Source organism: Gymnogyps californianus, chromosome 10 (genome assembly GCF_018139145.2).
Source record: "Gymnogyps californianus isolate 813 chromosome 10, ASM1813914v2, whole genome shotgun sequence".
Lineage (NCBI taxonomy): Eukaryota > Metazoa > Chordata > Aves > Accipitriformes > Cathartidae > Gymnogyps > Gymnogyps californianus.
The window spans coordinates 673330-700001 of record NC_059480.1 but is presented as its reverse complement, the minus strand read 5'-3'; the positions used below and the strand labels follow the sequence as shown (position 1 = coordinate 700001).

The window sequence follows — 26672 nt, the reverse complement described above, 5'->3', positions numbered from 1 at the left end:
AGCTTTTTTACACACCGGGTAAAAGAATCCTCATTTTTGGGACACCACCTGTACACACTTCCGCGCGAGGGCCGAGGCCTGCCAGACCCCTTCGCGTCGCCGTAGGCGTCTGTGACGAGGTAAATCTGCGTGGAAGCTCTGGCCTCGTGTCACGAGTGTCTCGGTGTTGCCGCTAAGGTCTCTGCTCCTCGAGTCCCGCGATTAAGGAAAGCGGAGAGTCTGAAACGTAGGGGGGAAGCTCCTGCCAGCCGCGCCAGCATTCGAACAGCGGCGGAGGCCGCTGAGGCGGCGGGGCGGGCCGCGTTGCCACGGCAACTCCCGCCTCTCCGGGCCGCTGAGGCGACGGGGCGGGGCCGGTCGCGTTGCCACGGCAACTCCCGCCCCGCCCCGCCCGCGGCGGCCCGGAGAGGCGCCTCCCCGGCGGCGGGCAGAGGAAGGGCGCGGGCGGGCGCCGCGCCTGCGCAGAGCGCGCGGGCCGGCGGCGTGCGTGTTGTTGTGCGGCGGCGGCAAGATGGCGGCGCACGGGGGCTCTGCGGCCTCCTCGGCGCTGAAGGGGTTAATCCAGCAGTTCACCGCCATCACGGGTGAGGCACACGGAAGCCGGGGCCCGCCGAGCTCGGCCGAGGCCGCCGCTGCTGCGTGCTTAACGGGCGGCTCCCGTCCGGCCCCCGCCGCCGCGTCAGGGGGCGGCCGCCCCGGCGGGCCGGGGGCGGGAGGCCGGGCGGGAGGAGCGGGCCGCGGCGTGAGGCGCTGCGCGGGACGAGGCAGAGCGGCGGCGGCGGCGGGCGGCCCCGGGCACGCTCCCCCTTGTCTCCCGGGTGGTCCTCCCGCTGCCGCCGCGGCCTCCCTCCAGGCGACAGGCGCTGGCGACGTCCGGGCCTGTCAGCGGGCGCGCTCCGGGGCCCGGCCCGCCGCGGCGGGTGGTGGTCGAGGGCCCGGGCCGGGCACCCGCGGTGCCTCCGCCCTGTACGTCGCGGGGTCCCGCTCGCTTTTAGCGGCGGCTTGGAGGCGCCTCTCGGTTGTCCCCGCTCGGCCGAGCTTCTCGGTGGTGCGGGTATGTGTCCTCCCTCCCGGCGGTCCGGTCCGCTCCGCCCCGGGAGCCGCGTCCCGCTCCTGCAAATAAAGCTGACGGCCGGGAGGGAGACTGGAGCTGAGCCCTGAGTCCGCGTTTTAAAAAAAAAAAAAAAAATAAAATAAATCTTAAAGTACAGTCGACTTACTGAGAATTTAGTTTGCTAACGAAAATAGCACATCGCTTTTAAATTGAAGTTTGCGGCAGGTGATAGTTCCTGCTTTAGCTTGTGTACTTTGAGCACTTGACCCACTTTGTGTTTAATCTGCTTCGCTATAGTTCCCCCTTGCTTATGGCATTACGTATCAAATACTGAACGAGTGTTTAATAAAACATCTTTGGCTTTTTAGTTGATACAAGTGAAACTGCTTTTAGTTCGGTTACTCTAACCACCTCAATTTCAGGTTGTGTCCCTGTACTTGGGCTTGGATGCACTCAGACCCTGAGCAGGGACGTTGAGGGTGTTTAGTACGCTGTGAACGTGCCGGTAGGGTACACTGGGAAATTATTGATCACTCGGCTATCCTTAAAGAAGCTTTTTAGAATAAACCCTCCAAATAAAAAGAACCTACAGCAAATACGTTTTCATTGTAGTATGTGCCTGTGTGTGCCTTGTGTTTTCTTTTCAGTAGTGCCTGAGATACTTGCTAAAAAACAAACCAGAACAGGCGGAGCCATGCTAGTTTGCTCTTCCTGATAGCTTTTTGTGCTTATACAGATGGTTTATGCTAAACGTTGGAGGACCCCTCTTCTGCTTTCACAAAGGAAAAAAGAACCTGCTGGGCTTCACCCATCCACTGCTAAAGTAGAGTTTTGAAGTTTCATTTTTCCATTTTAACAGAATTTAAGGTTATATCTAAAAGCGTGTTGTTGTGGAGCTTGTCTTGCCGATACTGGCGTGATTTGACAGGTGCTCAGAAGCACGCACCCTCAGTGGTTTGTGTTAGCAGCTTTCAACTTTGAGTTGTAACTGTACGAAATCACTCCTTTTTGTGGGGAAAAGGCTGAATGAATACAGCAGTTTGATTCTAGCCTAGGTGATAGTGAGGAATGAGGAAAAATAGTCCTTGATATATTTCTCTTATGCAGATGGCAGAATTGTGGGGTTTTTTTAGTGCTCTCATCCAGAAAAGTATTGCTAAGAGCATGTAGCTCCTCTGTATCTTTACCAATGAAATGATGAGATCTCTTTGAAATTTGCTTTGAGACTTAACAAATATTTAGTATTTTCTGTTTGCCAGCACAAGCACTGAAAACATTCATATGATGGTAGTTCCCTTAGGAGTGATGAACAGTACAAGCACTGTCTGTGTTGGTATCTCTTTAAATAGCGGAGGGTTGAATATCATTTTTCTTCTAGTTCTTCTAAATGAATGACTTCGCATGACTGTGCAGTGAGGTTGTAGGGTGGTATGTGTATTCCAAACTATACAGGTATTGTTTAATTGGTACAGTTGACATTGAAATGAGCTGAAAATGCCAATGAGCAGTTTGTTTGAAGAACGTGAACTTGATGCTCTCGCATCATTTTTTGAGATGTCACTAGTTTTTATTTTGCACTTCCTTCATCTCGATTAAGGTCTTAAAATACAGCTGACTGCCATCCGACTACGCTTGTCATGGCAGGTTGGTGGGTTTTTTGGCAAACCAGTTCCCTCAGTCAGTTTGGCTTTCTCTGTGATTTAATGTAATGATGCAGGTCATTTAGAACTGATTTATCTGGACAGTTTCAAAGTGTACTCTCTGTTCAAACTAGAGCTTCTTGAGTCTTTCCCAGAAAATCTGAGAAACATCCAAATGTGTTTTGCCCAAGCTGATGTTATCTGTGACTCTTATGCTGAGGAAAGTGTTTTCTTCATTTTGGTGACTTGCAGTGAACCTAGTAAGAATTACTACAGATCCAAAAGCTACTCCCAAACTGGTTCAGCTGCATTTTGCCACTCTTCCTCTACCAGCCTTCCCATATGAAAATAAACTCTTTGGCAGCCCACCACCTAGAGAGATAGATGCTGGGTGCAGGAGAGCTTCCATTGATGAGGGTGCTTCTGTTGATGGTATGGTTTTTGAGGAGAAGTTGGGAGGTAGAGGCTGACCCTCTGAGGAAAGACTTACAAGTGATGCTAAGAACTACTGTTTCATCCTGAGCAGCAAGAATAAGACTGATTTAGTTGCACTTAGGAGAGATTTTAATAAATGTTAGTCATTATACAAATAACTATGTAGACAAGTACTACTTTCTCCCCCTGGGCTTTTTTTCCCCCCTCTTATGGGAACTGAGCTTCTGCTGCTTTGTTTTTGCCTTTTAGCGCAATCAGTAAAATGGTGTCTTTTCTTCCATCTTTAAATATCTGTTATAAGTGGGTAAAAAACTTTAGCAGCTCATTTACTATTCTCCCTGTTAAAATGTTAAGTCAGGTTTTCATTTTTTTCATGTATGCCTACTAGTGTTTGGAAAATTGTACCAGGAAAAGGTCTGACCTCTAGAAAAAAAGAAAAACCATGCTAAAACCCCTCAGATGGCTTCCACTAAGTTTCCTCTTGATGGAAGGAAGAAGTCCGACTGTCCTATATGCAGGCATTCCCTTCCCCCGTAAGATATGTTTGTCTCATTTTGTAGTTGTACTTCAGAGATAAATAGCAACTGATGAACTGTTCTTTCTAATTATTAATGCTTTGAGAGAGAAAGGTAGCAACCTTTCAGCTGTTGCTAGCGCTTCCAATCAAAATGCTTTCCAAAGAATGCTTTAATTTTTCTTTGGCATTACAGGTGCCAGTGAAAGCGTGGGAAAGCACATGCTTGAAGCATGCAACAATAATCTGGAGATGGCTGTCACCATGTTTCTGGATGGTGGAGGCATAGCAGAGGAGCCTAGCACCAGTTCTGCAGGGGTGTCTGCTGTTCGACCGCACACTGAGTATGTACCTGATGAACATGTCTGTATAAATGAGTAGTCTGTCTTAAGAATTTTATAGTGTAAGGCAGAACAAATAAGGCAATTGTCACTTCTAACCTGCTGTCAACTCGCTGTAATACGTGCTTCTTTGATGATCTTGTTAAATTGATTGCTCCAATATTGTTCTGGGTAAATAAGTTCTTATTACGTAAGTTGGTATGTAGACCAACATAAGTTAGTCTCTCTTGCGTGTGCTTCAGAAGTTTTCTGTAGCTTATACATACCGTTTTTTGCAAACAGAGCTCAAGACGTTAAAGTGGGGATCCAGTAGTAAGAGATTCTTACTTTTAAATTTCACCAGCACTCTTGCTTTACATTAATTTGGCAGTTAGAGAGTTCTGTTGTTTTGGTTCTTATAAATGTAGTGACCTTAGTCCCATTTGTAAGGGTTTTACTGTGTGTTAAGTGTAATCAGATTTGGCACTGGAAAGGCTAGATCGTGTACGCTAGTATGCAGAGGAATAAGCAGCTGCAAAATCTGCGTCAGTGTCTTACACATCAGATGCCAATAAAGGGAAGAGTTGTTCCACTTGAGCATGGCAGAGAGTCTTTCAGTGTTGCCTGTTAATGTGCCTGCTTGGGATAAATGGAATATTTTGAGTGGAAGCTAATTGGTGTAAGTCACATTCGTTAAATGTTCTAAATTTAACCTAGCCATGCTTTTGTCTTTATGAAAATCTTCCACTTCAGGAAAAAGACAACTAACTTCTAAAGAAAATTCTTGCCACTCATACTTCTGAAGCACATGTATAAATTTAAACAATTCTTTTAGTACTAACCTTTATAGTTGATGTCAAGTGCCTTCCTGCTTGAACCTTTGACAGGTAATGAAGTTAAAACTCTGTATCTATAGGTGTTAGAGTTCTTATTTCTAGACAACTTCTGGCACATCAGTGACTTAAGATTCAAGTTTTTATTGGAATACTTTCTTTTTTATACTTGACACCCTCCAGGTGCTGGTCAGCTTAGTGTTACTTCTAGGAAGAGAGAACAATAAATATGCAAATGCAAAATGGAGAATAACTAGCTTCACAACAGCAATCAAAGATGTGGAGGTTAATAGCAAGGTTAGTGCATCTTGCTGACATTATCAGTTACTTTTTGAAACCTGCAAGGCCAAGAGCCACAAACTGCATACTTTACGACTTCAAAGAGTGCGAGGGAAGAGGGCACTTCAGGAGTAGTTCATAGGCAGGATATAGCAATGGATTTCCTTGGGTGAGCCTGTGCCCTCCTTCGCGTAGATCCATGGGCCAGGTGACCACACTGAGTAAGTGATACTGTTTCAGAGCCCTTGTGATTTCCTTTCTTCTCCTAGTCATAATTTCAGATTATCTAGCAGTCTCTGCAAGCGTAACTAAGCTGTTGATACATGAGGGAGCCCAGCTATGTAAGCAAAGAATTGCTTCGGAAATGGGGGGGAAATGGCTGTTTTGACCATCTTGTTTTCCTTCCTCTGGAAGAGAGAGGGCTGTGGGTTTCAAGTGGAAGCAAAAAGTCTTCCAACAGAAGAAAGCTGGTAATAAGGAAGATAATACTTTTTTTCTCTCTGTGTAGATAATCAGGGGAGGAGGGTGGCAAGTGGATTAATTAGCAGCCTTTGCTAAGTTTTAAGAAGCTTTTCCAAGTTCTAAGAAAGTTATTAAAGAAGAAAAAATGTTTAAATAGTAGATTGACAAAGCCTGGGGTCAAGTCACCCAGGGATTTGTGTAATCTTCTATCAAGACTTACAGAGGTCATCCATGCCAGATCTTAATGCAGAGTATACCAAGTCCTGCATCAGTGCCATGAGTGGGAATAGATGGTCTCTTGAGGTCCCTTTTGACCCCAAATCTCTTGATTCTGTGCGATGGTACAGCAGCATCCTTAGCTGGTTCCAGTTGCAGGAGCCTTTGGAGCACAATGGGATGTGGTTTATGTAGTACTTGGAATATTATCATCTCTCTTATATATTTTTTTTTTCTTCCCCTTTGATAGTGATGAAGTACGAGCTCCAATTCCTCAAAAACAGGAAATTTTAGTAGAGCCTGAGCCCTTGTTTGGAGGTAGGCTTGTGTTCTTATTTTCTTTTTTTGTTTTCTTTACCTTGAGATGAGCTAAGTGACAAAAGAAAAACAACGTGCTGAATATGAAGAAAGCATTGTGTGTGGATTTATTCTTGTTTTTTTCCCTGCTGCAACTCTGCAGCCATGTAACACGATTGCATACTTGGAAATAACACCTGTGTTATTGAAAACCTCGCACATTAGAGATGCTACATTCCCAGTGGTACTAATTTGCTAACTCCTGTTTCACGAGACTTTGTGAGGCAACAGCCAATTAGCTATGATAAGTATACATCCGCGTTCTGGGGGTTCAGAACCATGTGATACTGCTGTGAAAGTGTTTAAGGTGGTGGGATAAAAGATTGAGCCTTGGCTGACGAGTGAAAATGAAGAGGACAAATGCATGCTTCTTAGGGAGATGATAGATCAGAAAGAAGGGCTGAACCATATGATTACTCATCATTTTCTCCATTTCTCATTTAGAAATCTAATTTGCTCTTTGAACTGTACCATGCAGCTAGTTTTCTTGTTTGTTTTCTGAAGCTGTTTATCACTTTTCCTTTTGCAGCATTTTTTTGCTCTAAGGAAACAGGTGATGGAAATGCTGTTTTCTTTTGGGTCCTTATCTAAAACACTGTTTAGTACTCAGGTGATACACTAATGTTCTGAATCTCAAAACCTCAATCTCAAACCTCTGATGTAGTGGTTCTTTTACAGCAGCACAGGGGTGGAACTTCTGTAGGAGTACTGGATTACCTGGTGCATTATCCTCTCCTTTTGTATAGTGTCCATGTCTGTATGGAGATCTAAGGCTCTCTCTTTTTACGCTTACCTCCTCTAGCCTTGTGAGGCTCTGCCCTTCTCACGTTGACCAGGCCATTTCTGGCTGGCTGTATGGCTTTTGCCATGTCAAGTGGATTGAGAGTCTTGCCCTTTTTATTAAGGGAGGGCATGCAAGTGCTCATCTTTAAAGTGATCTCATACCAATAGGAAATACTCTTTTCTATCGTTTAGTTCCTGTGCTAGAAAGGAGAAGGAGGCCAAGCTTCAGGTTTACCCTGGAACTGGTTTTCTCTTGATCCTTTTTTTCAACATCAGAGAGGTCTTTAGCCAGGATGCACAAGCTGAGAGGTGGTTCCAGAGGAAGGTGCCCTGCTGAGGGCTCTCTGAAGACAGTGCACTTGTTCCTGTGGCCCAACAGAGTTTTTGACAAAGGTCTGTAGACTCCTATGGGTTCAAGAATCTAAGAGGCGCGGGATTAAGATCTGCTGACCCTAATGCTTGGTCTTGTTCTACCCGCCTGTGACACACTGATCCCTGATGCACTGTCACTGAGCACCCAGCTGAGGTGATCTGTGGATCAGTGGTAGCCTCCTGGCACTGTCTGGTCCACCAGTGCTAATACGCTCACTAATGCCACCTCTGTTTATAACATGAAGGAGCCTGACAAGTTAGCTGAAACTGCAGAGATACTTCACTTGGTCTTTTCAGTCTAACCTCAAAGCATGGGACGTGCCGGTTTCTGTTTTTAACAGTGTCATATTGAGGTGCTCGTATGAGCTTAGGTTTTCTTCCCGTTGAAGAGATGACCCTGTCTATTTGGGCTCTGCCAGATGCATGGATCCCGTCTTGCAGTACAAAGGATATCCGAAAAACATCTACCTGGACTGCTGTGAACATTTGCACCAGCGCTGCCAGGCCGTAGCGAAGCCTGGCAAGGGAAATGCTGCTTTTGCTGAAGTGGTCCTTCAGTTGCTTATTCTTAGCTGCAGTTTAAATTGCTCTGAAGTTGGCTTTAATGGGTTGTGCTTGTGCCTAAGCATTTAGAGGTGAAAGAGATGTTACTGGAGTTAGGTGTTATTCACAAGCATGTTCCTCATTCAGGCTTACTTTCTTTTTCCATGATAGTCTGTATGGGATACATTGATTCTTTCCTTCGTACTCTGTACAAGGAGAATGCAAGGAACAAGAATTGTGTACCAGTCTTTATGCCCTTGGTGTGGCACAAGGTGAAAGATGCTGCACGCACTGTGGGTGCAAAACCAGAAGGGTCTCTAAAATCAAGCTTTGGAGGTACTTACTTTGTAACCTGTGTGTAGGTCATGCTTTCTCACAGTAAATGGATTTTTCTTACTGCAGGTTTCCGGTGGGTATATGTTATATTTATCCTACTTTGTTTAATTTGTTTATTATTTATTATGTCTTGTAACAATTAGGCTTTGAAAGTTCTATCTTGAAATTGTTCTGCTTTCAGTTAATAGTAATGCAGAGGAATAGCTGGAATAAGTCTTGGCAGGCAGTTCTGTTTTGCAGTCCAAGTACAGTGGTTGTGCGGTACCGTAGGACTTCAGTGGTACTTTTAGGTGCTATTCCAGTTATCTGCCTGGGCCGCTGTCTTTGTCCAGCTGCAAATAATCTATTCCGAAGGTTTCCTTGCAGATAGTGATACTGGATCCAATGGAAGAGTGTGACTGTTGCCAGTCCAGCCAAGAAGTTGGGACAGGATCTGGATAAGAGATTAGAAAAGAATAGAAATGCATTGTGCAAAAAACGACTGTGTTTCCTAATAAAGAAAATGTTCTCCCACGGGGTTTCATCTTTTGAAGTTTTTCATCTGCTTGAGGGCCTTTGGTAAAAATCTTGACTGGAATTGTGACGTGTTGATGCTGTGACAGCACTGCCACTACATACTGATGGGCCTTGGGGAGCCCAGCAGAAAGGGCTAACTTCAAACTTTTGTGTATTGTTGTTACATGTTTTGTTTCTGGGGTAAGGTTTGCTGGAGGGAGGATGTGTTAGGAAATGGGTCTTACAAACTACCTATATCCATCCTCCCATCGTCCTCCAGCTCTTCCTAATGACCTAACTCCCACATCATTCATGCTTTGGGTTCCTATTCTGTTTTCCCACACGTGTGATGGAAAGTACTAATATGTAATTATTTTGATAGTATACTTTTGAAATAATTCTTGAAATTTTTTTTTTAAAGCTCCTAAAAGACGCAGACCTGCGCGCTCAATATTTGATGGCTTTCGGGATTTTCAGACAGAAACCAGTAAGTGTCTACAGATCAGTAAGCTATTTTTGTTTAATGCAAGTAAGATTGAAAAATAGTTTCCGTTGTAAGCTAGGACAGCTTTCAGTCATTAGATGGTTTTTAAATTGCCTACTGTATAGCAAAAGGGTTTTTTAATAACATTATTAGGCTGTTCATTGTTGTAGTGTCAGTACTGCTTGCTGACATGTCTCTTCCATGTTTGTGGTACAGTTAGGGCTGTTAGTTTATTGTTCTGGGGTGGCTGAAGGGAGAGTACTGAGTAATGGACATATGAAGCAGGTAGTGAGGATGCTGGTCCAAACACTTGGCTGTGTTACATAGGTAAAACCTGCAGACAGTATATTCTGTCTGCTTTGGTATGGCAAATATTTTCTTGATAACTCTCAAAAAAAAACTTTTTTCTGGGAATTGAAAAGGGGGAAGAATCTAACACCCAGGTAGAAATTAAGTTCATCCACTGAATTTTTCTTGGCTAGCCAGTGGTCATTCTGGCACTTGAATTAGATTTGAGTAGCCCTGACACTTCTTCCTTGGCCGCGCACAAGGTTCCCATGAATTTAATTGCTGTTTACCACTGTCTATCTGTTCATATGCACAATCTCCAAATGACAAAGCATTGTCTGTTATTTAAGCCGTTAAGTTTCATAGAATATGATTCTTTGACAACAGAACACCAGATATTTCACAGCTGAGTTAGAGCTGTTGTGCAGTTGTTATCGCTGATGTTGCTGGAGTGTTCAAAAGATCTAATGATGGACCAGGTTCCCACATAGTTAGGTGCTGTTGGATGCCAAACTGACAATAAGTGTTTGTAATTACTTTCTTTCCCCTGACAGGTTTGGTCAGGGTTTTCCAGTGATAATGAAGTTGTCAAGTACTAAAGCCACTGGCAGTTGTGTGAATGAAAATACACCATTTACAGAATCATCATACCCTTAAATTTTTTCTCATCATCTCCACTCTGTTATAAGACATTTAGAGATGCACAATATGTAAAATTGTGAGGGCTTATGATGAAACTTTATCATGCTTTTTGGTAAAACTTCATAGATGAATATCACTGTCTGGCTATCTCTGAAAAAGCGATGCTGGCCATGAAAGTCCAGATTATTTCCTGGCTCCTAGGCCTGCTCCACAGTTATATTTTTTTCCCTGTGGAGATCCAGTGTCTGCTCAAAAATGGTTTGTATGCTATGGCCCATTGACATCTTCTTTCACTACTGGAAAGTTTTTGGTAGTGGGATAGTTATTGCCCATTTCAGCTGACTTGGTTCCATAAAATACATTGTATCGCTGCATTTTTAGGTGGGCAATTGCTGTGATTTACCTTTATTGTATATGGTCATGTCTAGGTAGGAAATATGTTCTGTATTATTTTGAATGGAATTGATAAGTCTAAAAGAAACATGCTCAAAGTGTGGTACTTGGGGATAAACAAGGCTGAAAACCTGTTCACCTGAAGGAGACAGTGGTATCTGGAGCCGATTGTAGGAGGAGTAGATATTTAATATAAACGTCCAAAGATATTTCTCCATGTAAACTAAGTCTGTTTTTTTTTTTCTTTTCTGTGGGATTGCGTTACAGTCAAGAAATAGAAACACTGGAATAGAAATATTCCAAGTAAAAGTTATGATGCTCCAATCTAGCTCAGTTTCCCCTTTTAAAAGCATCACTGGGGACAAGTCATGGCTTTTTTTTTTTTTTTTTTTTTGCTCGTTTGTTTTCGAATACTGGCATATGGCCCCCTCTGCTGATACATTTATTGAGATGTTTTTTAAAAGTGAAATAAACGCCCAGTGCTTGAGAAAGGTAGGGCAAGTGGGGTTCTTACCTTACGTAGCAGCTAATCTTGTTCAGTGTGGTCTAACCTTGTGACTCTAGCGCTGAAGTTTTGTGTATGAGCATATAGCCGATAATAAATCCATCTTGTGAGTATTTTGTCTAATTCAGCTTCCTTTCCTCTTGGGGCTGTGCAGTTCGACAGGAACAGGAGCTACGAAATGGAGGGGCAGTAGATAAGAAACTCACTACTCTAGCAGACCTCTTCAGGCCTCCCATTGATCTGATGCACAAAGGCAGCTTTGAAACGGTAAGGTTTGAAATTTTGGTGCAGTTCCTTATGTGATGGCTGTGTACAGTGTGGAAGCCTTGTGTTAGGCTGCTGGCATGTATGGATCCATTGTCGGATGATCAGAAAGTTACAAAAGACCGTATAGTGATAAATATTTGATGGACTGCATATGGAAATGTTGGTGACTTACTGAAGGACTTAAACAACGTGGTCTACCATTGTTAGTTCAAGTACTTTGCAAGGGGCAATATCGTTTGTGGCACAGCCCCGCTAAGCTCAGGCGGAGTTATCTTAACACGGCTAAGTGGTTTCTAATACCTGAGCTAGCAAAAGTACTTGAGTGTGGCTTTGTCATGAAGGCACAACTTTATCTTCAGTAGAGGTCTTGCTCTTGTATAAAATCACAGTGGTTGTCTTTTGCATCCGGTAGTGGTGGAAAAAGTATCCAAGAGATTGTCTGTCTGAGAAGGGGACTGTTAGCTTTAAATAATTTCAGGTGTCACCTTTCCTGTCTGTGTAGGCATGTGTGGATCTAGTCATAAGTTGTTATGATATGGATCAGTGACTTAACTAATGATTAGAGAATATGCAAATTGGTATATATTTTTATTTTTTGAGTCCATAATTTCTAGATACTCTTCAGAAGTTGCAGTTACTACTGAACTTCCACCTCGTCATCTTTAAGTAGCTGAGATTGATTATTATTATTATTATTATTATTATTATATGATGATTTCATGAGAATGCAAACTAATGATCAAATGGTTCCATAGAGATGCTGCAAACAATGCTGGAGATCTGACTGCATGAGCTGAACAAAAATATTATTTACGTTCTTTTCACATTTGCCTCTACTGCCATGCACAAATACTAGAGCACTGCTGGAGAATTTTTGGAGAAATGCTGTGTGCCTTTATTGAGTCTCCAGCTCTCATCCTGTTGGCCTCATCTCTCTTTTTATGCTTCCCAAATCACCAGGGATCAGTTGGCTTGTCACTAATTCCTGTATTCTGACAGTGTACGTTTAATCTTCTAACAAAATTCCAGGTTTGAAAGGATGCTGACAGAGAATAGCTGTGTCTGCCTCGGCAAGTAATTTGGTGCAACGGAAGCAGATGAGCAGACTGAAGTAGTTGGTGCTGAGGCATCCCTGCCTTGTGATGTGTGGTTCAGAGTTTACTTCAAACAAGGTTGTGTCAGGCCCTCCAACTGATGATACCTGCTGGGCCTGTGGTTCAGAACTGTTTGTGAACCCAGCGAATGCGTGGTTAAAGGCAACAGTAAAGGGAATTCACTTGAAAACAGCCAGTGCTGCTCCAGACTGGAACATATACACAGTCAGCGAGTGCCCTCTGGCCTCTGCTGTGGAATTTGAGATGTGTGCTAGTCTTTCCTCGTGTCTTGCTGAAAACATATCAAGACTTGAGCAATGTTGATTGTGGCATCTGCCACAGTCAAAAGTAGTTTCAGAGGATGAAATAACTGACTGATAGATTTGATTGTCCTGAAGTCTCTGCATTCTTACACAGTCTTGTAAATTTAAAAAAAAAAAAAAAAAAAAGGTGGTGGTGGTGGGTTGTATATACACACCTTGTCCTGTTCTTTGCAGGAACTCAAATTTAAAGACATGTACACTTTCTGGTATTGGTATTCACCTTTTTGTGTTCCTTGTACAGTTCCTTGTCCCATGGGATACCCTTCATTTCAAACTGGTGCTCCTCAACTTCATCGCAATAAAAATCTTCGGCTTCTCAATTTGTTGACCATTACCCCTTCTATTTTACCTTTTATGGCTGTAGGCTGCTGTACGTCTTCAGCCTGGGACAATGTCGGGCCTCCTGTGAATCCAGTGACCAGAGTCTCTCAAAATTCATCTCTAGCAAGCTGCTGTTAGCTTCTTCCTTCTCCGTACACTTAGATAAAAATATATAAACCATATAATAAATCAGAGATGTTTATCACATTCCAAAGTACCGAAGACTAAATACTGTCAGTTTGATGCTCTTGTAGTTTAGTGTTAATCTAAGTGGGGTTTTCTTATTATTATTGATGTGTGGTGTATTCTAACGTCTGGAGGGGTGTGCAAGAACATTCTGCCAGTGTTGTGCCATGTACATTTATCATAGAATCATTTAGGATTTATGACTTTATTCAAACTTAGCAAGAGTGGTGGCATCTGGTCTTACTAAGGTTTTCCTGTGTCTTTGTTGCTCGTCTTTTGTTGCTCCTCTTTGGGTACTCTAAGGTTGATTTTGATAGTAAGTAGATTGTTATCTTTGGTTTTCCCCAAGAAACTTCATTTTTCTTCAATTGCAAAGAAACTTTGTTATCAGTAAGGTGCAAAAAGTTGCCATTTCATTTTAAGTCAGTAGTACTAGCTTTTAAGAGTACGTGAAAATTAACTGAAGTTAAAGAGAAATTTTCAAGTGTTGAATGACATTGATTTTTTTTTTTTTAACTCGCTATCTGTGAAAAAGCAGTGTGCTTCGCATACAGAACAACTTCTGATCACTATACTTGTAAAGTTAAGTGTGCGATTAACTAAATTACACCATAGAAATGTGGTGAAAAAGATTTGATACAGAAAATCTGTAAAAGATGTTCTTTTAATCCTGCAGGCTTTTTGAACGTGAGCCACTAGATGTTAGTTACCTAGTGACTGGTGGAATGGGGCTATATAAACCAGAGGCAAACAACTGATGGGCCAGCGAGATGTTGACCTGAACTGCCTTTTTTTTCCTACTAGAAAATTTCAGAGCAACTTTCAGAGCTTAAATACACAGTGTCACCAAAAAGTCTGTATTTGAGTAGTGTTGTGTGGTTATACAATTAGGCTGTGGTCAGTTAAGATTGCACAATGGATTTGTAACTGTCGTTTCCTGACTGTAATATTGAGCCTTAATGTGTATTAAGCTTCAGAGTTATCTCCTTAATGTAGAATCTGCTAGGAATAAATCACAAGAGTGTAATAAATAAATAAATTGCTCACCAAACACTCTTTGTAAAGGACAACATGGTTTTGTTCTGATCTCAGAGACTGCGTTCAGGAATTGCAGGTGTTCATCTCTTCATGCGTATGATGTGAGATATGATTTAATTTGTGGAGGGGTACGCACCAAATTGACTTAGTTTACATTTCTTGTTTAGGGAGGAGATAGTTCTGGCGCGTGCAGTTCTGTACTTAACACTCATTAGGATTTCAGTACTTCTGTGAAATGACTGTATGTAATGTTGCAGAGTTTCAAGTCTGTCTATATGAAGTTTCCTCAATTTACAAGTTAAACCTTTTCTAGCAGCTCCCTGCTTTACAGCTGATACTGAATTTCTTTCTTTGTACATAGCAAGCAGCAATAGTTTGGAAGCTGATACTCAAATGGTGCAATTACCTTTGCATAAGGTGCTTCTAGACTGGCCGTTTGCATAAGCATGGCCTGCAGATGCATCTTTGGGCCAGGAATGGCTGGCTGATGAAAAGATGTATGCTTTGGCCCAGGCAAGAAGTGTAAGTGTGGCACAGATGGGATATTTCTTGTTAGATAATCTCGTGCTCTGACTTTGTCACCTGTTGTTTTCCAAACTGAATCATGCTTAATTAGCAGATGTCCAGAAGGTCACAAGATGCTGGCTCCGCTTCCTTGTTTCTCTCTGCTGACTTAAAGGAGCAGTGCATTTCAACAAAGCTGAGCAAGGAAGAACCACCACAACATTTATAAAGCATACGTGATTCAGAAAAGTCAAATGAGAGGAAAACATGTTATTTTTAGTAGTGCAGGAGCTGGAGGTTATCCAGTGAGATCCAGTACTGAGTGTAAAACAAGACTTCTTTCACGTATTGTCTAACCTAACCAGATTGCTGGTTTGTTGCTATAAGTTGTCACAGTGATGAAACATGTGAATGGGTAGAAAGGGTAAAGGTAAACTTAGGACAGATTGGTTTGATTTTGTTTTGGGGTTGGGTTTTTTTTTGCATCTGGCCCGTTGTATCTGAGATCCACTACGTCTGTCTTTGAAAGTTCTCACTCTGCTGATGGCTGAAAGCTTGAACAGAGATGCTTGCAAAGAGGGGTTGTTCTGTACTTACCCTGTCTGTGTGCTGTTTAAGGCGCTGGCCTTTGTACCTCGAAGGAGGAGGAGAAATGGGGGGCAGCTGATGTTGGAAACAGTGGATCTAAAGCCATCAGACATAGCTTTTGGGATATGCGAGCCAGCTATTGAGCCTTCCCTTGTTCTTTTGTCACTTACCAAAATGACCCACCAATATAATCTCCAAACCCACAGCATTTCTTCCCCCAACACTCTTCTTCCACCCACGTCCACCGCCTCAGAAAAACCCCAGTAGCGTCGTAAGAGCAGAGTTGTGTGTGTGTAAGATGGTAGCAATTTAACTATGTCCTTTTAAATGTTAAATGTGAAGCCTGTTGTTTTTAGAAGGAAGTTAAAAGTAGTTTCAAAAGCGATACCTGCTCTACAGGTGAAAACTCATCTTTGCAAATGTTCTGTGTGGAATTTCCTGCTTGCACCCTTTTGAGGACCTTAGATGGACGGAGGAGAGGTAGAGCCAGGTTTTCACTAATATTGAAAAATATACAAAGTAAGTGTAGAAGAGTGAGATGCACTTTCCAGCTTTCTAGTTATATATTTTTGAGTTTGTTCTTTTAATCCAATATGGATTACATTAGAACACAGGACTAAGGCAATCCAATTGACTCAAATAACATAAGGATTTTTGTTCCCTTTAAACTTGGGCAGTACCTCTAGGCCTCGTCTTAAACTGATTTCCTAGAATTAGTTCTCAAAATCCACAGTTAGTTCAAAACAAGTCTTTTAAATAAAAGCATAATGGCTATATTAAGACCCTTACCAGTTACTTAGGTGTCACCTGCCCCACTTGTCTCTCCTGGTGACCAAATACTGGATACTGACACTGTAATGTTAGTGGTAAGTAGTTAGTGTGAGGTCCCTTGCGAGAACGGGAGGACTATTCCATGCTTCTACATTCATTTTTTTCCTTTGAGTAAAATAAAAATTGGCTCTGCAGGTCACTTGGCTGTGGAGATTAATTCTGTAGACTGAGATTCTTCACTTCATGATGCTAAGTGTGTGGGGTTCACGTGTCTGTCTATCACGCATTGGATAGGCTGACTAGTCAAAAGTGCACTGGCTAAAATTAATTTTAAAAGTAAAAACTTTGGGGAACAAAACATTGCCCAAAACAGCAAAATCTTGCGTAACATCCTAATTCCTTGAATTTGCTGTTAAGTGCATTACCAGCAGGATGGGGAACACACTCACAAATAAATAATTTTTTTCTTTTTTAAAAAGGAAAGGGAGTTCATATGCTAGTTCCAGTCTTTCCAGGTGGTAAGAGCATTCCTGCTGTTGATATAGCCCTCTTTTTTTCAACAGGTATGACAGTTCAGCGATCAGAATTACATTCTTGATCAAACTCCTACCATTAACTTGCAACCAAGCAATCAGACAGTGCCAGCTTTGTGACTCAAACCAGTAAGATTTCTTCCTGCGCCTTTCTGTCTTCCTCCCCACTTGCAGTCTGGATAACGAGCATCAAAAAAGGATGCCCAATTCGGCAGTTGCACAGTAATAGAGTAACTCAAAACTTGGAGAGAAAAAAGAAAACACGCAGAGAAGGGGTCCTGTTGAATTAATGCAAGTCCTCTGTCAATTATGCAACCTACTTAAATAGAAGATGATCCACAGGTTTATCTTTAGAGTGAGCAGGTCTTTCCTCTGTTGTCAGATCAGTGTGATTGACTACACTCTTTCCCGAACAAATACTTTATTCAGCATCCCTGTGTCCCCCCCCAAGTTGCTTTTCCCACCCTGTGCTTGGCTTGTTGAAATCCAGCAGCTCTGTTCATCGATGTGATTCTGTAATTCAGCCAGTCTCATTTAAAGCAGGTCTTTCAGCCCTGCCTTCTGTTTTGTGGATGCCTTTTCACTAGCACTGTCCATCTTTCTCACTGTGAAGGGGTTTTGGTGAAAAATCTGACCGTGTTAGAAGCCATCACTGATCATTGCTGGCATTGGTTATGTCTGGCTCCTCAGTTTTACCTAATGAAGCTTTTCTCTCTGCTTACAGGCCAAGGAGTGTGGTCAGATGCAGAACAAATGGCTCATGATAAACATTCAGAATGTGCAAGATTTTGCCTGTCAGTGTCTCAACCGTGATGTCTGGAGCAATGAGGCTGTGAAGAACATAATCCGGGAACATTTCATTTTTTGGCAGGTGAGAAATTTAATGGGGCCGTGCGGGTAACCTGGTGTCCTGGTAGATGGGGCAGTGAAAAAAACGGGCTTCTTCGAATAAAATGGCACTGCTGCAGTTCTCTTGGTGAACTTGCAGAAAAGATGGAGTAGTTCATGGAGATGTAGTTCGTGGATGTGCATCTGACTGCATAAACTGCCTTTCACTTGTGCATTCAAGATGTTACCACGTAGCTTCTAACACGTGGAGTGTTAAGAGGCGTATTTTCAGCTTGTCAGAGTTACTGAGAACTGTACATACCATTTGTAGCGTATACCGTAAAATAGAGAAAATCTTTGTACATGAAAATTTGTTTGTGTTCCCTCTCCACTCAGTAATTTGCTTCCAACGTGGTATTTTGTAGGTATACCATGACAGTGAGGAAGGACAGAGGTACATACAGTTTTATAAATTAGCAGACTTCCCTTATGTCTCCATCCTGGATCCCAGGACAGGTAAGATAAGTGACAGTTGGTTACCTGCAGTTTATATATCCCATGAGAAGGACTGGCAGTTGTATGCTAGAATACCATCTTTCGCAGTATCTGTTACATTCAGCTGAAGAATCTCAGTTACATTGTTTTGCTCTCTGAGAGAGCTTGTTGTCCCTGAAGAAGTGAAGCAGTATGTTTTGGAGACGCTAAGGGAATAAAACTCCCAAGGCTTGCTGAAATTTTGTGTGGTTGGTTATCCTACGTGGTATAGCTTAGCGAATACTTTGCTTAGAAAGTGAAAATAGTACCACCTGGTGGTAAAACTCTGAAATTAATTTTTTTTAAATGTCGTTTTAAAAGCTACTTGAAATCATGCGATGAATAAACTACAATATTTGTAAGCATTACGTGAATCTGCTTCCTGCTCCTTGCACAGTAGCTTTGTGAGGCTCAGCGATGACTTATTAAATTGCATCTTAATTTTGAAATACCATTTTGGCTTTGGGTTTATTGTTTGGTTTTGGTGTTTTTTGTTTTTTTTTTTTACCTGAACAATCAAACTTCTACCTCCCCTTCCAGCTCTTTTGAAATTGTTACTTTTTCTTTTGTATCCCAACACCCTTTCTTCTTTTGTCATCATATAATGCAACTATATTAACGGTCTGGTCTTCTGCTTCTCAGGACTGAAGTAATAGTGTCTGTAATCAGAGATGAGATTTTGTGCTCTTTGACTTAAACCACCCAAAACCTTTTTTTTTTAATGTTGAAACTGAAGTTAGGGTACTCTTCTTAACACTTTACTTACGGAAACAAATGCTGTTTGCCAAGGTGTAGAATCAAAGCAGGCAAGAATGTAGAAATGCTTCTTCATAAACTTAGCGGTTTGGCTTTTTTTCATTTTGAAGCCTAATTCACCATTCTGTGCACACATTCCCATAGGTAAAAAGAAAGGAAGAGAAATAAACAGGGTCTGTATTTATGTCTGTCCATGATTAAAACCTTTTCAAGGGAGCAGAAGGAGGAAGCTTCATAATTATCAGGTGGTAGCCGGTAGGAAGCTGCAGTTCCACAAATATGGACTCTTGCAGAGTGCACGCACAGCAGTGAACTGGTGTGTTTGACAGCTAAGTTGCGACCTTTTGCTGAAATTATGTTTTGTGACACCTTTTGTTCCCTAGGCCAGAAACTAGTGGAGTGGCACCAGCTAGACGTGACTTCTTTCTTGGACCAAGTGACTGGGTTCCTGAGTGAGCATGGGCAGCTGGATGGTCATTCTACCAGTCCTCCCCAAAAATGCTCTCGTTCAGTAAGTATGAGGCCCTCTAGGAAGACTGGAGAAACCTGAAAGAACGTGCTAGCCTGTCTTTATCCAGCTGTACTGATTTCCCATTCAGTAGTATAAACAGACTTAATGAGTTAGTGCAAAAGCACGCAAAAATATGGCATGCCAGGGAATGCCTTCTCCCATGATAACTATTTTTGTTGTGTAGTTTGTGCTTTCAGCATTTGTTTTGGATTTAGCAGTCACAGAATTGTGCATGTGTGGAAGGAAAATATATTACTCCATGTGAAACTCCAAGGAGAAGTGGTCGTAGCATGACTAGCTTTTCATGCTGTTTGTTCCTGACAGGTTTAGTAGCGTCTCTTTGGAAGACTGATGTCCTCTTCATATTCAGTACATACTTAAAAGCAATCTTTATGTATTTGTTATGTCTGTATTCAACAGGAGAGCCTCATTGATGCCAGTGAGGACAGCCAGTTGGAAGCTGCTATCAGAGCCTCGTTACAGGAGACGCATTTTGATTCCTCGCAGGCCAAGCAGGAGAGTCGGTCAGATGAGGAGTCAGAGTCGGAGCTTTTTTCTGGGAGCGAAGAGTTTATTTCGGTTTGTGGATCTGAGGAGGAGGAGGAATCAGAAAATCCTGCCAAGCTGAGGAAGTCTCCGCACAAGGACTTGGGGTATAAAAAAGAGGAGAGCCGGAGGCCTCAGCCTGAGCCCCCTGCAAGGACTGAGCCTGGGACAACATCAAATCACAGAGTACTGCCCTGCATTGATGCAGGGATACTGGAGGAGTCAACTGACAAGCCTGAAAGTACGTTTCAGGGCCTAGATGTGAATGGTAAGTTGCCACTTTTTTTTTTTCTTTTTAATAGTGACTTGTGTTTTGGTTTTTTTCCCTGAAAATCTTTATACGCTGACAAGCATGGTTTTATCCCTTGTTTTGAAAAGCTAAATCTTTTCTTCTGTCTTACTCCCTCCTTGACACCAGATGTTTGAGGAATTCACCGTGCTAGCAGCACCACTTTGGCATAGTGATGCCACAAACTGCAGAGTCGTGTTAGTTACTGAGCTCAAGTTTCTTAGTTTGAGACCTTGTCCGTGAATAAAGTATGCATTGGTGTAACGCAGGTGCATATGACAGGGCTTCTACCAGTATGGTAGAGAGAAGCAGAATAACATCAGCCCCCGCCTCATGCTTGGTTGCCTTGACGGTCTGGACTGAGTTTTAGTAATGCAACTTTGGCTAACACAAACGAGTCCCCGGAGTCTCTGTTCCTCCCTGCGGTGCCTGAGCTGGGATGCAGCAGAGTGAGGTGGTCTCAAAGGCAGAGGTAGCCCAGTGTGCTTTTCTCTGGGAATGCTGCCTGATTTCAGTCACTACTATTAACTCTTGAAAGAGTTTGATGTGTATATTTTAGCCACATGTGGTAGAAGTATATCTTCATAGACTGGAACTTTGTGTTTGTCTCCAGTCCCTAACCCTGCTACGCTGTGCAGTAAAGCGCGCCACGTAAGATCTACAGAAGAGCTCAGTTCAGCTGCCTTGTTGTTTGTTAACTTGTAGTAACTTCCTTTATGCTAGGACCAAAGGCACAGCTGATGCTAAGGTATCCAGATGGAAAGAGGGAACAAATTTCACTGCCCGAACAAGCTAAACTTCTGGTGAGTGGAGTTAATCGGAATCCTTGTTTGAGTACAGGAGAGCTGAAACTGGAGAATTTCTTTGCCCGTGGTGGCACTATTGAAATCGGATCTAGTGAAAGTGGTATATCCAGGGAGTGCTTGCACTGTCATTCTGTTGTTTCTTCCGTGTCATTCCTCTCTTCTGATCAACAGACTCTGCTGGCTCTGAATGTTTCCATTGCTGCTTGGGTTGTGTGTATGCTCCAGTGTCTTCCTTAGTCCCAAAACTGCTAGTTTCCTTTCTAAAATTACTCTAAATGGCTTTTGCATTAATCATTAAATTACCATAAAATACTCTCAGCTCACTCGTTTGTGTGTGTTGTTTTCTAAATGGAAAAGTTCAGTCGTGGCCCATGGTCAGACAACGGTAAAATCAAAGGCACAATTCTTCATTCGTGTTCTCCATCTCTTTCATCGTACTTCCACACTCCCTTCTGGACGTGGATGACAGAGCAGACTTTGGAGGAAGTTCTCCTAAAACAAATTTATTACAATATTATTTAATTACTGTGCTTCAGGTGTGTGTCTCCACTGTGCTTTGGGCTTGTTTACCTTGGAGAAGTTAATGTGGATGGCATTTCCATCAAAATTTTGCAGGTGCTTATCTGGAAGCAGCGTGTAAAGAGGTCACTGTATTCCTGTTAGCCATGACTTTTCATGACACGGTGGCCAGTTAAGCTCATTTTAATGTAATCAACCTAAAAGCTCTGCATTGAACTCCTAGGGAAGGCAAAAGCACACCTCTTCCGAAGGATCTTGTGCAGATTTAGGAGAAAAGTGTCACGTCTCTTGCAAAAAATGAGACTATAATCTAGTCTGCAGCACTCTAGAAATGTACAGTGTCTTGAGCTCATATTCTCATCCTTAACTCCTTTGCTTGAAAATAAAAGGGAAAAAAAAAAAGTTGCTTTTGTATACTCTCAAAACCGAGCGTAGCGGGTAGGATGTAGACTGCCTGCAGCGCTGCACGTGGAGTCCTGGGGCTGAAATAAAAAGACTGAGGGACACTGGCAGAGCATCACTCTTACTGTAGGAACCAGCTTTACTTTCAGACCTTCATTCTTGCTTTGTCGTAGCAGTCATCAGTGTATGATCTTTTTCCAAGCACTCTTTTATATCTTAACTGCTTTTTGAAAGCAGTCTGTCAAATAAAGTTGTGTGTATTATTAAGCGTGCAGCACTTTTGAATAGTAAACTAATTTATTTAGGTGGTACATAGGTGTAATATTGATATATTCCTGATAATCCTGACTTCTGGTTTGACTCCTTTTATGGACTGTGGTAGTTAAAGGAAGTTAATCTCAGCATGTGATATCCTTTACTGCCACAGTCAACAGAGGAATTTAGGTGAGTCAAGATTTGTGGGTAAAGATATCTTTTTATTGCAGAACTGAACAGGCAGCTTTTGTGCTCATGTCATGTGATCTTTTAAAGCCGTTTCAGTCAGATCAAGATTGTCTCAAATGTTTCTTTGTGAGCATCATTTCCCTGCTGATTTTTTTCAGCCCTTAGTTGCTTCCATTTTAAAGCTGTCCAGAACTGTAAAAAGAAATTGTTTAAGGAGGCAGTTGCACTTCAGAAGTTTTAACTGATGAGACGATGTTGCTCTCCCACCAACACTGGCTGTTTTTAAACTTTTCTTTTAATCATTGCATTGTTATTGATCAAGAGTGGCTTCTTTACACACTGTTATCTCCAGGATGTGCTTACACTTCCAATATTACCATAATCCCTTTCTTCCCCCAGGCAAAAAAAAAAAAAAAAAAAGGGCAACACTGCCTTTTTATATAAGCAATTGCACATTTCATGCAATTAAGTAAGGTGACTTCGCTCTGTTCAGCAGCTCAGCCCTTCGTCTGCATCGCGGACTGGTTGTCTGAATAACTTTTGTTTACCAAGTGTTGTAAGGTGTGCAGGAAATGCTGGCCTTTAAACGGGACAGGGGGGAGATGGGGGCAGTAAACTTAACTGAATTTTTAAATACAGTGGCTTGTAAAGGAATTTTGATCATCCTTGTTACCTGAAAAGGAAGTCAAACCCACTTACTTGCATTCCTCATCAGACACGGGCGTTGTAATCTGCAAAGCCTGTTGGAGAACAGTCCAGGTAAAAGACGAGGTTGGGGCAACAATCTCCTCGTACCAAAGGTTTGCGTGTGGATTTTGATGAATTTGGAAGAAATCTCCGTGCAGGTACTTCCCTGGCTGTTCTGCAGTCATCAAATCTTGAAAAAGTCCAGGTTGAAAAAGATCCCCGGAGATCATCTGGTCTAACCCTCTGTTGAAAGCAGGGCTGTAGATGAGGTTATCCAGGGCCCTCTCAAGCTGAGTCTAGAATACTTCCAGCAAGGGACGTTCCACCACTTCTCTGGGCAACTTAGGCCAAAGTTTAATTTCTCTCGCGGTAAAGAATTCCTTCCTTATATCCAGATGAAATTTCCCCTGGAGCAACTTGTGTGTGTTGTCTCTTGCCACCGCGCATCTTTGTGAAAGAAATGCCTTTATCTTCTTTATGTTGGAACACTGTGATGACATTCCCACTAAGCCTTTTCCTTTCTAGGTCAAACAAATCCAAGTCCTTCAACCTTTCTTCAGGTGCCTAGGCGTGTCCTATACTCTAGTCATTTTGATGGCCCTCCACTGGATCCTCTCCAGTTTTTCCTTGTTCCTCTTGAATGTGGAGAGACCAAAACTGAACACAGTATTCCAAGTGTGGCCCAGCAGAGTGACGTAGTCGCATCCCTTGATCTGCTGGCAATGCTCTTGTTGATGCAGCTCAGGTTTCCTGTTGCTGCTGCAAGGGCGCGCTGCAGACACGTGTTGAGCTTTCTTGATGAGTTTTGACAATCTGTCCATGACATCCTGCATCTTGGCTCTAGGCAAGCAGCAGGCTTCCAAGACTCGGAGTTAGGTCGGCAGTGGGGTGCCTCAGTCCCTTACAGAAGGAGTCCCCTCCACCAGCATGCACTGCTTCTCCCTGCTGGTTTTGACCTGCTGAGTAGGACCAGTGGGTCCAGTTGTGTCTTCTGGTGGAACGTGTTTGTCCTCCCCGTTTATTGCCAAGACTTTATATCATTTTTTCAACTGATTTTTTTTTTTTAAATTTATTTTTTTATTTTTCCAAATGAGAGGAGAGCTGCTGTTTTGCTGCCACAGGTCTCCAGGGCGCCTTATCTTGCAAGTTGCTGTCCTCCCTGTGTTTGTGTCTGGTCATCCCGTTCTGTCTGCACCGCAAGGCCTCAGTTCTTGCCCTTGCAGTGTTGCTGCCAGCATCCTACTGCTTTCCAGCTCATCTTCCCCGATGCAGCAGAACAAGCTGACCTCTTCCTGCAGCTCCTTGACCTCGTGCTCCATTTGCATCGATGCCCCTGAAAGGTTAGGAAGAGTGCTGCGGGCTGTTGTGGGAGACCATATCCTGTGTCACGTCAGCACTGTATGACCGACAGCAACCGGAACACAAACACTAAAATGAACAGCCACCCAAGTGATCTCCCGAGCCTGTGAGCTGCAGCAGTAACTGCCAAGCGCGTGTTTGCAACCACTTTTTTCTGGGTGCTGGGTCACCGTGGTCCCGAAGCGGCAGCTAAATAGCAAGGGGAAGCTAGAAGCTTAATACTGCTAGCTTACCTCCTTACACTTAATTTACTGGCATAAGTTGCCCACCAAAACTATGTGAACAGTATTGTTGGGACCCCCTTATTTTTTCATACTTTCTGTTTTATTACATACTAATTGTCTTTTTTTCCCCTCTTTAAAAAGCTACGACTTTTCATTCTGCCCGAGTCTTGCTCTGTTGCTATATCCCCTACTGCTCTGCCAATCTCCATCTCTCTGTCCCTGTCTGTTCGTACTTTATGCTCTCATCTGCTGTGTTTCCTGATGAACTTGGGAAACCTCTCTCATCGTAGCATGGACATTAGCTCTTCTTGATACGTCTGCTTGCTGAGTTGTGAGGCTGATACCCCTTCATCCCAATGCCCTCTGTATCCCGTCCCAATTGCTATCGTAGGCAGAGAAGTCAATGAATTGAAAAGAGCTTTAAAAAACAAAACAAAACAACCCCAAAACCTCATGCTTCTTGAAGGCAGGAAAAAAAAAAAAATTAGTAAAAATACTGCATTTATTTCTGTCAGTGCTGCCTCACGAAAATACTTCTTTGGTGGCTTTTAGGTTTAGTGTAAGGGTAATGTCTGATAAACAAGTGAGGGGGCTTCTGTTTTGGGGCGCTTAAGGGCTTTTTTTTTGCAAATCTTATTTTACTGTGACTTGAATGTGTGATGTGGCATTCAGCTTGCTTGAATTAATGTACTATTATGTATGTCTTCCTTCTGTTTAAAGAATTGGTTAGGTAAGGGATCACTTGGTAATTAGTCTTTATGATTATTCATACCATGTGTGGGCCTAATTAGATATTAAAGTAAAAGAAGGTCTATACTATATGCAAAATTGTAACATTCCCTTTGTCTGTGATTACAAACTTCCTTTTTTAAAGGAAAATGGGAATTTTTTTTTACATTCTTTTGTGTTGTTTTGAATTATATGACACTTCTTTGCCTTTCTTTCTCTCCAGGCTCTTGTGAAACATGTCCAGTCAAAAGGATACCCCAATGAACGCTTTGAACTTCTCACCAACTTCCCTCGAAGGAAACTCTCCCACCTGGACTATGAGATCACGTTACAGGAGGCAGGCCTGTGTCCTCAAGAGACTGTCTTTGTGCAGGAAAGGAATTAGCACCGTGGCCTGAGTTCTCCCAGCCTTCCTCCCCTCTCCTCTTTGCCTGGGACATCAACTCATTAAATATGCAGTTGAGGGTCATAGGATTGCAGTGCTGAAATCAGGCAGGCAGCTGGCTGGCCCTTCTCTCTCTTCTTCCCTTCTCCTGCTCTAGTGACCAAATGAGCGTTCAGAGTTTTATTTTCTTCCTCAGCTTGGGCCCTGCATAGAGCATTGGGAAGAGCATCTTTCCTTTGTTTTCATGGAATAAAGTAAAACGATGATCTGTGTATCCAGTATGCTGGGGCTTGGAGTGGCCATAATACACATACCCTTCTCGCTGCTATTCTTAAATCTGTTTTGTTTAATTTATTTTTGAAAATAGTGTGTGATAAGGCACTGAGTCATCTCTCTGTAAGGAGAGAGTGTAATCTTCAATACAGTCTTTCCTTTGTTTCGATTCTCTACACGAAAGGTCTCCATTAACCTTACAGCCTTCTCAAGGGTTCACTTATCTAGCGCTCTGCAAAAACTTGGTTTTTGGGAAGGAGTTGGATTGAGCTGTGGTGAGATACTCTGCCCCCATCTAATTTCAAGGCTTCTAGATTGCATGCATGTTTTCCTCCTGCTTTAAATGCTGCCGGTGGACGTAGTAAAAAAACCCGACTAACCAAAAAAAAAAACCCCGCCAACTATACTCTATATGGGATTGGCTGCTTGGCCCAGAGTCCACTGTTGGAGCAGAACTGACTCCTTGGTAGAAGTAGGTGGAGTTTCCATTTATTCTCTTCCCAACATAGCCTAAGTGTCTCCTTTTTACTTGCTCTCAGGATTTTGCAAATGATGATAGAAGGTGGCAGGATACTGTAAAGATCTTGGACTCTCTGGAAAACATCTGTCATCAAAACTTGACAGTTAGATGGCTTTTTTTCTTTGCATGGTGTTTTGTTTTGTTTTCCCCAGGAGTGACTAGCTTTGCAGGGGTTTGAGAGCACTGACTGCAATTGAGCAGGACAGCAAGTCCTAGGCAGGTTTTCTTTCATTAATTAAAAACATACGCCGCCTTGTCAAACTGGAATGAATTAATGCTTTATG

At 42.6% G+C, this 26672-nt stretch overlaps 1 protein-coding gene across 1 annotated transcript; it reads left to right on the top strand.

Moving 5' to 3' along the window:
- The first annotated feature begins 511 nt into the window (after positions 1 to 511).
- Positions 512 to 25975, top strand: UBXN7 (UBX domain protein 7). Its single transcript, XM_050902811.1, has 11 exons — positions 512 to 584; positions 3840 to 3987; positions 6004 to 6071; positions 9061 to 9126; positions 11106 to 11218; positions 17301 to 17447; positions 17830 to 17920; positions 19078 to 19205; positions 19626 to 20019; positions 20764 to 20843; positions 25434 to 25975. The coding sequence occupies exons 1-11, from the start codon at positions 512 to 514 to the stop codon at positions 25593 to 25595; spliced, it is 1470 nt and encodes a 489-aa protein (XP_050758768.1). The 3' UTR covers positions 25596 to 25975.
- The last annotated feature ends 697 nt before the right edge of the window (positions 25976 to 26672 follow it).

Excerpts from the sequence above, each read along its gene's own strand:
- UBXN7 (XM_050902811.1), top strand. The coding sequence starts at position 512 with ATGGCGGCGCACGGGGGCTCTGCGGCCTCCTCGGCGCTGAAGGGGTTA. Across the intron at positions 17,448-17,829 it reads AACATTTCATTTTTTGGCAG|GTATACCATGACAGTGAGGA; the intron begins GTGAGAAATTTA and ends GGTATTTTGTAG. Across the intron at positions 20,020-20,763 it reads TCAGGGCCTAGATGTGAATG|GACCAAAGGCACAGCTGATG; the intron begins GTAAGTTGCCAC and ends CCTTTATGCTAG.